Here is a 12,011-nt window from a genome sequence, read left to right as displayed (position 1 = left end):
GTTAGAGCAAAAAAATACAAAGGAAGAGAGGAACGCTCAAATCACACTCAAAATGTGCCTTTGATATCTATTTTACATCACCTGGGCGAGCTTCTCTCTCCTAAAAAATTGTAGCTGAAAGAAAAGACTGTAAATCCAACTCAAAACCACTCCATTCATTTCAAATTAAAGTACAAAATACAGATTGCTGGGGCTGGTTTGAATACTGGTAGTCACTTAATTTCACTCCATTCAGTATTCAGTCTGCACAGCTGATAGAGACGATGAATGAGAGGATCCCACATCATTGGCGTTCTAGTTAAAACATCCACCCTGATTCACTGAGTTAATGCATCAGCTCTGACTGTGTGTGATCAATGGGATGCATTTGTTAAAATCATGGCATGAAATTGCCTTTTTTTTCCCCCAGCACGTCTCCAGTGGGACACTCCCACCAGCCAATGTGATCATTCAGAGCTGTTAGTACATGTAACGCAGTACGTTTGATTATTCATTGTTACTGTATGGTTTCATGTGCAATGACAAGTATTCGCTTGACTTGTTTAAAACAGTAAAGGCTGATTGAAATTGGATTGCCTTCATGGTTGGAGTAGATAATGCTTAGCAATCATAAACATAGAGAATGTATCGTATTGTGACAAGTGACAACAAACAGTACAAACAAGACTAAGGAGAATGCTGGCTACACACACTGGTGCCACCCTGCCAGGTTTGTCATCGTTCAGGTTTGTTTGACTTGCTTGCCGCAGTTGAACTTGTTTCAGGTTTTGGAAGCTTCTGGTGTTATTTAAAAGCCTTTTGTTGTAATGGATCTTTACTGACTGTGTAAGCACTAATATTGGATTTATTGTGTATCATGGAAGAAACAGCTTATTTACATTTCCTCCATACTGTAATGTATATGTCTTAAGGGTTTGGTCAACTGAGCTTTCTTGGAATAATGTTGTTTTTAAGTTGTTTTTTAAACTCCGGCGAGGGGAAAATACTCCAACTTCACTTAAAAAGTAAGTTTTGACCATCACTTTCAATGATCATTGCTTGGATACTAGTGTTGGTTTAAATTGCCACGTTGCTGTACTGCTCTCATTCACATTGTACGTACATTCACACGTATCTATCTATCTATCTATCTATCTATTGAATGACCACAGCATAAACAGCTGATCAAACGTAATGTTTGTAACATATAACTGCTGTTCACTTCAGTTTTCTTTTCCATCTATTTGTGTCCATTTTGCTGCAGTAAATATCCGATCCACCGAGTGCTTATGTTGTTTTCTGAATTATACTCTAAAATACACATTTATTAAAGATGATTGCATATTAGATTAAATATAATAAAGGCCAATATCTACATTCCCATCAGCTCGGTTTCAATCTCCACCAATTACAAAGTGGAAAAGGTCTCTGACATCTAAATGCTCTAGGGTGTTTAGCTATTGCTACCTTGGTCTGTCATTCAGTGTTGAGCAGGTCATGTTTGTAAGATCATCAGAGCAGGCTCACTTTAGCTGTTGGAGCATCACAGTTGGGGGACAATTCTCTTTGTTTGAATCACAATGCCTTTCACACTAACACACTCTTTTGTCCAGATATTGATTCAAAAATATTGATCTCAGCAGCATTGACTTGGAGCTGCTTTATTTGTTTATGCTAATGTTCTATTCATTTCTTGTAATGAAAATGATCAAATCCAAGCTGTGATTTACTACACTGCTGACCTCTGGCTCCAGGCGTGGTTTTCAGCGAGCCAATTACACCATAGAAAGCTAATTAGCTTGCCCCCCTTTCTTCATTTCTATGTGGATCACACCTGGGGTACAGGGGTAGTTGTTCTATAATTACCCCACCAACCTGAAAGCTCGCGGGGTTCAAATGGTTGTACATTGAGGCATTCGCTTATAGATGTTAATAGGTTTGGAGTGGTTACGGTCAGGGCCGGGATCTTGAACAGACTTCATCTTTATCCACCCCCCAACACACAATCACACACACACACAAAAAAATCACTAACACCCTACACCAATTTGATAGAAGAGAAGTGCTTTAGGCATAATGGGTTAAGGCCTCCTCTAACTCCCATGGGAAATCACAGCAAAATAACGCAGGGAGATGCACCGTGACTGATGGTATTGGTGTGAAATAACGCAGACAGACTGATACAGAGAGAGCCGGCAGAGAGAGAGAGAAAATTATCAAAAAACGGGATGAAGCCAGAGATAAAGCTTCAGTTAAATAGAGTGAAAAAATTGGCTTTAGAGAGAATAAAGCTTCAGTAATATCGTCCCCTGCCTGGTTTTTTGCCCTTTAGTTTGATGATGGGCTGATCTTTTGTGGCTGCCTGCTGGACAGAACTGAATATCAAACTGACTTTGGTTATCTGTCAGAAAGTCGATCTGACTGTTTCATCCCATGCCTGTCAGTCTCACTGTCTTTGTCTGTCCGCTGCGCTGACGGCCTGTACCAGAGTTTGTTAAAAAGTATTAGATTATGTACCAGGAGATGAGTTGTGAAGAATATATGTGTTTGTGTCTCGGGAGCAGATGCTGGGGCACTTGAGGAGAAATAAATGGCCCTCCTTCCATTTGCCAGCTTTCCATCTGTCCAGCCATCCAGAATATTTGGGTCAAGACTTAAAATGAATAAATAAATAAATTGTGTCTTTCCTCAATTTGCCTCGAGCGTTGTGACTTTAAAGCCAGTATTACTTTAATTATCTTAGGACCAGTGTTTGTAAATTTGGTATAAGCCAGTTAAGATTGAGCCTATAAGTCAAATTCATCTATACCAGTCTGAGAGTCTGCCTCCAACACTGGCTTTAATGTGGTATCTGTTATCAGCTAATGTGTCAGTGAATGCACCAAGCTGATACCAGAGCCAATTAGTCCACACAAAACAACTGACAGGTTTCAGGTAAGATATCATGTGACAACAACAAACAACAACAAGAGTGGGACCTCATTCAATGTAATGTCAGTCAAAACGTGCAAAATGTGAAGTATATCTTTTTAGTCCTACGAGTGTCAAGTAGTTCTGTGTACCTGCAAGTACTCCAGTCTAAATGTGTGTAACAGTATTAATAGAGTGAAGAACGTCTCTAGTCTAGTCTGTAGTACATTGTCAATTATCTGTTTGAAAAAGAAAAAAAAAAACGTTGTGTTTATGTCACATGACCAGATTTGGTTGCCCCATTATTTGACCCATATTTCTTGTGCCTCTACAGTTTGGACCTATGTTTGTTTCATAACACAGATTTTCCTTCTTTATCTTAACTGTTACACTGCTAATAAATGTAGCTCCAGGTAGCTTTAAACGGTAACGTTACTCTGACCATCAGACTAGCAGAGGAAATACAATTTCAGCTGTCTTTTCCCCCTCCATCCCTCCATCTCTTGGGACTCAAGCACAAAGGAAAAAAGAGAAGTGGGAAATTGAGGGGAAATTGAGAGCAAGAGAGAGAGAGAGAGAGGTGAAGATAGAGAGAGAGGAAGAGGTGTAGACGGAGGCAGGAGGAAAACAGATGTGGTTCATTGAAGCGGCACTAGCCCACAGTCAGAGACAAAGACCTGAGTGCGTGAGTGCATGGTCCTCGACTAGCACACGGGAAATTATAGACTGAGTGTGTGTTCATGTGTTTGTGTGTGTGTGTGTGTGTGTGTGTGTGTGTGTGTGTGTGTGTGTGTGTGCGTGCGTGCGTGCGTGCGTGTGTGTGTGTGCGTGCGTGTGTGTGTGTGTTTGAGACAGGGTGAGGGGAAGAAAGAGGAGAGCGAAACATGGAAGAGGAATGAAATATGTGGAGGAATGATGTGGAAAGATGGAGACTAACAGCCTCACATAATGCTCAGGAGGACACACACATAGGCACAGACGCACACAAATACATAAACACAGTATATACAAATAGAGAGATGACGCTTGAGAGTTCTTGTACTAGTTGTTTGAGTTTAAAAGCAAAAGGACACATTCGTCAGCAGAAAGATTATTATCTCCAGATTATTCGTCAGATGTGTCTTCATCATCCTAATGGGATAAATTCTGCAATGCTAAATAAACCCCACAATGTAGAAAATCAATTTATCAATGCCAGAACAGGGCTGCGATTGAATTGTTTTGTATTCTACTGGTGAAGGTGGAGTATTTTTTTGTCTGCAATGTGAGCCCTTAAACGGTTCATGTTTTGATGATTTATTGTTATAAAAGCACTTTGTCCATAAAGTGCACTCTGCTCATTTAGGAAATGAAGGCTTAAAACTGCAATATGTGTTTTTATATTAGTGTTTTTCCATCCCTGGTGGAGGAGGCTTGTTGTGATGACCCGCTGCAGCTGCATGAATGGAAAGGAGATAATAAAATGTTTTATTGGTACCAGTCTTATCCAAGCTGCATAACACACCCTGTGACCTCAGTGAACTCATGCACAGTCACAGCATTATCACACACAGCTGAATAAAAACAGGGGGAAAAAAACCCCAGAAAGGATGGTGGTTCATATTAATAATCCGGAGATAAACCTCATTCATAAGTATTAAATGAAATCGGATGTGTACAATGCTGGTACAGAAGATTTGTAGACGATTGATCCTGTTTTAGATGCAAAGTTATGTATGTAATGATGGTTAGCTTAGCATAAAAACTGGGAACAGGAGAGAACTGTAGAAATAGCACCAGCTCATCCTGCTTCGCCTTGATGACATTCAGCTATATTTGGCTTTCCTCTGATAATTATTTTGTTTCTGCGTGTGTGTGTTTGTATGAGAGGCTCATTAGAAAAGCACTGATACAGACTGTACAAAAATAATTATTGCCAACCCCTTCAAACCTCTTTTCACAGCGTGAGAAAGAGAGAGGAAGAGTGAGAAGTGAACTGCAGACTGGCAAAAGCAAGAAAAGAGGTGAAAAAAAAACAAAAAAAAAACAAAAGCAAGATTGGGAGCAGTGACAGTACAAGATGGATAGAGGAAAGTGATGGCAGAGGGGAATAAGAGAGAAAGTAGAGAGATTTTACGCTTTAAAAAGAGGAGCACAACAAGGGGGAGATGGCATTAATCAGAGCTCGGCGCTAATGAGGCATTTACTCATTACACTGAAATAGAGAAGAAGAAGAGAGGAGAAAATGGGGGCAGAGTAGAGAGAGGAAAAAAAAGAGGAGTGTGTGAATTAATAGAGAGGGGAAAATTAAGTACGAGGACGAACAATAAGAAAGAAGGTGACAGAGTCAAGTGAGGTTGTGGAGGGAGGAGAAATGGTGAAACGTTAAGACAAAGAGGAGTATATATAACGTAGAAACAAGGACAGTGGACTCAGGAGTTGATGCAAGAAGTTTTCTCTTTTTAGATTACATGACACTTGGCGAGAATCATATTTTATTCCCCTCATGAAGAAGTGTTTCCTGTTCAGAAGGTGTGAGCTTTTCTACCTGAATCTGTTTATTTCCTCCTTTGTTCGACTCAGATGTGAAATGTGATATTTGCAGGGAGTTAGCTCTTTGTGTAGGTTTTTGTCTCATTAGAGTTATTCGGAACATTTCTTATACCGGATCAAATTTATAAAAAATAAAATAACACCACAAGATACAGTAACAGGGCTGTCATCAAGACCATCCGTAACTGAGACTTAATCACGACCAAGACCAGAGTATCCGGATTGAAGCAAGTCTAAGAACCGAAGGGAGTGAGACCACGTCGGTGCAAGTCACAGATTTGTGTATGTTCAAGAGTTGTCCTTTGTAAGAACGCCGGCTAGATAAGCAGATGTGTTGTGCACCCTGTGTACAAAGCCTATAGTCCTCGTTGCAGCAGTCATGGGTTCAAGTCCGACCTTGGGCCTTCAACATTTCTTGTCTCTCATTGGCCGGCTTATCCAATAAAGGCATAAATGGCCCACAAAATATATCTTCACGAATTGTCCTTGGTTTTTTTTGAAGGATGATTTGCAATCAATAATGTTGATAATCATAAATTAGACTGGCACTTACATTATATCCCCACAAACTGGAAGGCTGCGAAAACAGTGGTTGAAATCAACACACTGACACTCCAAAAATAGTGGTCTATGGATCAGTCTTGCATATGTAAGAATCTTTTTTATTTTATAATATCTTGGTAAAAGGATGAATGTGTCTTCAGCTTGCATTTAAAAAATTACATAATGGCTTTTCATTAGAATAAAGACAAAAATCCGTGCAAGAGCAAAAGTGGGTGTGTATAAATTGTGCATTTGTGATCACTTGTGTTTGTGTGTTTTCATTGTGGTTTGCGCGGCCGTCTGTGGGATGATGTATGTCTCTCCTTGCTAAGTGGAGATGTTAATATGTGCATTAATTAAACCCAGACAACTATCATAACTGATTTATGGCGTTTCATTAAGGCTTTTAGGGTAAAATGAATTGAAGAAAAGCCAGAGCAGAAATACTGCACTGTGCCATTTCTCTTTCTGCTCCTTCTCTGCTGCTGTGAAGAAGAACTGAAACAACCAGAGAGAGAATATTTATATATTTACTTGTTGTCATTTGTGCTTTTCTCTGCAGCTTCTGGCTGTAATACGAAGTTGATAGACTTCTCATGCAGCTGTGGACAAACAGAATAAATAAAAAAGAACAAAAAGTCGCTGTCAGTAGAAAAAACATGACTGGAGGCTCTTCAGCTTTGCTAGCAGATCTGTGAGGCCTCATTCAACACAGCAGTGCTTTGAGCTCAGTGGTAATGTCAGCATCCCAACAGTCGTAGTTAACTTGTTCCTCTGTTTAGCATTTCTCAATAAGTTGTTGTTCTTGTTTTTCTCAATAAGTTAACTTTTCTGCTAGTCAGCACAGCGTTAGCTGAGACCAATGGTAAAAGTCTCAGCTAACTTTTTTTCTGTCTTAAACAAAATGATCAATCACTTGTGCAGTGACTCGATCGTAGAAGTTGAATCTTGTGCATGTTGAGATATTTCATTTGGTGGTTGAGAGAGGCGGCACTAAATTAGAGTTTGAGGGATCACCCAACTAGTTCAGACTCTTTCCCTGGAGAAGTATGATCTAAACGGTGTTAAGTAATCCATCCTTAGAGTAGACATTGCAGACCGGACCAGAGTGATAGATTCACCTGCCTTTGTGGAGTGTTATGGAAAATTTTACTCCATGTGTACGATATGTGTTGTACGAAGGTCTCACAGAATCTGTCATATAAAATGTATCTGAAATGTCTTAGAACACTACATGCACAGCATATTGGGTGTTTTGTTTCCCATCATTTCGTTCCCTTTATTCTGTTTCTCACACTCTGTAGATGTGGGAAGAGTCACCCAGGCTCTTTCTCACTGGACTCCATCTCCTTCTCAGCCTTGGGAGATGGTAAATAGTCATGTAGTCTCTTTTCTCACACTAAGGGATAGATTGTGCCCTGCCAGGTGGGCAGTGGCTCTATGTGGCGTGATGGGGAAGTGCTCTGTGTAATGTGATGGAAATGTATAAGTGTTCATGTTTGCCTTTTCTCGGGGCCTCTTTCTCTCCTCACCGTGTGAGAGAGGGGTCTTCGAACGCTTATCTTGCCTTCGAATAAATGTTCACTGAGACCAGATCGATCTTGGGGTTCCTTTTTGAATAGATCTTCTCACTCTTTATTTTCACTCTTTGGTAATGGAAAAAATTCCACAACAGGAGCTACTTTGGTCTCGTCACCTTCACATGAATGTGTGTCTCAGTTTTTACAGCTCCACCATGTTTTTTTCTTTTTACGTCTTGCTTCAGAAGAAAATGAGGAGAAAAACAAATCAAAGTCGTGTTGCTTAATATTAAAACTGTTACTTTAGTTGCTGACCCCGCATGATACAAAAAATAAATAGATACCACCCTCTCTTTATGGACTGAAAAACAAGAGCTTTTGGTGCGTGAAGAAACATAATCAAAGCAAAGCTTCTCCTCCTTTCCCCCCTCCCTCCTTCTTTTCCTCCCTGGCCTCCTCACATCCTCCTCTCCCTCCCTCTCTTATTGCACTCATCATAACCCTGCCTGTGTATGATTCAGATCTAATAAGAGTGATCCCAGATCATAACTCTAAAATCTATTTTTAGCTGTGAGCCAAACATCCCCCCCCCTCCTCCTTTCTCCATGTATCTCCCACCCCTTGATTTGACAAACGTTGATGTTTTACTTGAAAATAGAATTCAATTCTCGCTCTGTTTGTCTGTCTGACTCTTCCCGGCCAGGACTCTGACCTTGTCCTGACTTTCAACCTGTCCATGCATCGTTCCTGGTGGATGGAGAACGGCCCTGGGTGTAGGGTGATGCCCATCACCCCTCCCCCATCCTGGGCACCTGAGGACCACCGATATATATCTATATCTGGCTGTCTGATGGATTTCCAGTTCATAGAGGTGGCTCACTCCTCACTGCAGATACTGCTGGCTGTAAGTACTTGAATTTCACAAGTATTTCCTTGTATGCACTGCATTTATTAACGTGAGCACCTGCACAGACATTCTTGCGTCTCCACATTACTTTTAACAATTAGGGCCGACCTGTCTCATAAAGTGGGGTCTTCTCTAAATACATGTGATGAACCATGTACAGTTTTGGACCGAACACAGCACTCTGTAAAGGAATTCATTTTCCTAAATGTATGGATCTATCTATGGATCACTGACCAACTGCGATCCTTGAATTGCTATCAACTAGCGTAGGTCCAGTAGAAAAGAAAATTGTATTTCGAAAAATACTGGATATAAAAGGAGTGCCACATTATGAATTGTGTACTGGATAGATTACAAGAAAGTGTGATTTTGACAAATAGCTGAACAGTAGCTTAGTAACTGTAGCAGGCAAATCTGAATTTGATTTCTAAAAATGCTACAATGATGGTTCCACTGAATTTGATATTATTCATTATTCAGCATGTGTGTCATTCTTATCCAGTTTCCCAAATGTAAGGAACATTGTTCAGTCAATTAAAAATTTTGTGATTCGCTAACTATCAATGGAGAAGCTAATGAGGAACCAAAAAAAAACACCCATGGTGAATGTGTCAAACAGCTTCTTAACACACTGAGCACAGACGCATTGATACTCCCTCTCGCTCACCTAGAAATGAATAACCGCCTTTTTTGTTCTTCATCAACTCCTGGGGGAAATACAGTATATGGCTTGCTAGCGGCTAAGTGGTCACAAGCTAGTTGTAAACCTTTTTTTGTATATTGGTGCTTAAGCAGGAAACTCAGAGTGGGTTAAATTAAGTTTTCTCAGCAGCTTAATGAATTTGTGAATGAATGAATGAACTGATATTGTACTCTCAGACAGAAATTACACTATTTACCAAAATCATTAAAGGAAGAACATTCTACACAAATATAGCAGAAATCAATTATATCCTCTTAGTCAGTGACAGCACGAGTCCTGCTGGCTGTGATGTTGTCTGAGCCCTATTTACATCGTGTTTACATGGACGGGACAGCCGGCTGGCTCATCTGCTGAATATCAAAGCTGTTTAAGTGAGGGGCTAGAGGAAATAAGAATAACATACTGTACTCACTGCTTATTTGAATGTCACATACGCAATTTTTAGATTACGGTCAATGTGAAGATACGAGTGCTACCAGTCTGTCAACACAACAAGGCAGCTTGAGACAAAGGCGATCTTGTCAACCGCCTGTGCTCATTGCTTAATTATGGTGGCTTCCAATTTAATAACTCCTTTGTGTAAACTGGAGGTGGAGGGGTTTTAACGCTGTATAGGAGAGAGGAGTATTCAGTGTGGCAGAGGTGCCACCAAACATCAGTTTGTTTTTGTTTCATGCTAGCGCTCAAGGGCGACTGGATCAAAAAGTCACACATTCTAGCTTTAAATGTTGAACCGATACAATTTATATCAAATACAAAAACAACAACAAATACACATGCAGTTGTTAGATTCTGTGCAATTTGTCTGTGTTATTTGTTTTATGTATGTTGTTGAAACATTGTTTTGAAATGAATGCAATTAATCAATTGGTGTTTCATGCAGCTTCAGGTAGTATTACATTAAGTTTAGTGTAAAGTGTATTTCAAGCATGCCAACGTCTTTGCCCACTGAAATAGCTTTTGGAATTGGGGATAATTATGCAACTTTGTGATATTTGTTGTGAAGAAAAGCACATGAAGGCTCTATTAATTTAATAACTTCATAACCTAACTTACATAGAATAACTTATATAAGCTACTTAAGCTACTTTATCACAGTTTTTTGTTGTCTTTGTTTGAAAACACCTTTCCTTGTCTTTTTAATTCTTCCTGCCTTTCACCCTCGCCCTTGTTGTTTCTTCCTCTCCTGCTCTGTCAAACTGCGATAATTAGCAGAGTCAGAAGAGGCAGTCAAGAGAAGTAAAGAGTTAGCGTTCTCACATATGAATACAGACACACGAGGAATAAAGAGGCCAACACTTAAATGTAACTGCATGCATCATTACTCCCAACACAAAGAGTTTGGGAGTTTCGGTGCGCCTGCATCTTCCTACCTTCTCTCCTCACACACTCTCTGTCAATCGATAGTGGTACGATAGTGTGGCTGAGTGCCAAGCCACCACACAGCCGTACCACTGTCTGGCTGTAATTGGTGTGTGGAAACATTGTCATGCTCCATGAGCCCACACTCCTCAGTCTGACTGGTTCACTGGCTGATGGCTGCCTGCTTCACTTTAATTGGTGGAAACAGCGTCAGGGTCCTTAATAGCATACGATGAACCAGCCGACTGACTAAGTGAGAGGTTAGAGTTTGGGTTGTTGGACTGCATGTTTACTCCTTGGATGGATAGCTGATACTTTATAGAAATCACAACACGTTTTGATGGACAGAATAAAAAGTCTAAATTCAAGATGTAAGGAACAGAGGCATCTCAGCTGTCAGGGTCCTCCACTGAGGCTGGGTGCTCAGTTGGTTGTGAGACTAATACGACTGTCTAATTTGTAATTGGTTTATTGTTAAGCAAGTGGAATGTTAAATATTTAACAAATGTTAATGAGCACTAAACACAAGGCATGGCTAAAGCTAATGGAAATGCTGTTAGGTTTGTATCCGTATGTTTCAGGTCATAAGAAAAATAATAAACATTAAAATCATTAAAGTGCAAATGAAATTGGAATGGCCAGTTATAATGATTATGGTTTATTATGGTCATTCATGGTCTAACAGAAGTTAAGATATTTTATTAAGAGCACAAAGTTGGATCTCATATTGGAGCTACCAACACTGCTGTCCCTGGTGCCATGCAGGCAGGGATAATAAAACAATCCAAATGTCATTGTTCCTTAAATCCATAATAATACGGGTGGGTAGTATATCTTATGTCCACAACCAAAGGGAAAAGGTGGGTTCTGTTTGTGATTAAATTCAAGGGAAATCAAGTTATTACTTTTGGTTGTGTAAATGAAATGAATAAAATAGAAAATGACTTTATATTCATCTTGGGGACAGAGTGTAGTCATTTACATATGGGATGTCGTATTTATTTTCATTTCATTGATTGAATTGAAAGTCACAGTGAGCAATGGACAATGATTTCAATACGTGCACTATTGTATTCATGAAAAGCAGAACTGGGACCTGATTGGTTTTCATTGTTATTATTATTTAAAGATCAGGAAAGAGAAGTACAATGCAAGAGAATTGAATGTCAGTCAACCAAGGCAACCGCTGTGCCCCAAAGCACTAATCCCATATTTCTTGAATAAATTTAACCTCCCAGTTTTAGTTTGTTTCAGACTCAGACAGGTAAGAACTTCATGAATCAATTCAGGAAAAGCCTAAAGCAAGGGTAAACAGACGGTGCTCAATTGTTTCATTTAAAAGCTGTAGAATCAAATGAAAATGTCATTTTTTGAGTGTGTGTGAGAGGTTAAAACTGCATTAACTTAATCTGTGGTTTATTTGCTTGTTACACAGGCACCAAACACATTTAGATGAGAGTGATTATTGATTGTAGTGTAGCAGTGATTTTTCATTGCAGCTTTTAACAGTTGACAACATATTTTCATCACAATAGTTTACTGATCTCATGGGGAA

At 39.7% G+C, this 12,011-nt stretch overlaps 1 protein-coding gene across 2 annotated transcripts in view; it reads left to right on the top strand.

Annotated features, from left to right (window-relative positions):
* Nucleotides 1-12,011, top strand: part of nkain2 (sodium/potassium transporting ATPase interacting 2) — a gene marked incomplete at its 3' end in the record, with an annotated part of 73,872 nt that overhangs the window by 47,244 nt on the left and 14,617 nt on the right. For both annotated transcript variants that reach the window (XM_079338257.1, XM_079338258.1), the window contains exon 4: nt 8,188-8,388. In XM_079338257.1, the coding sequence (XP_079194383.1) occupies nt 8,188-8,388 (201 nt within the window). The remainder of the gene's footprint in view (nt 1-8,187; nt 8,389-12,011) is intronic.

Source organism: Symphodus melops, assembly GCF_947650265.1.
Source record: "Symphodus melops genome assembly, chromosome: 1".
NCBI lineage: Eukaryota > Metazoa > Chordata > Actinopteri > Labriformes > Labridae > Symphodus > Symphodus melops.
The sequence above is the reverse complement of the archived record's forward strand: the minus strand, read 5'-3'. Positions and strand labels throughout refer to the sequence as shown.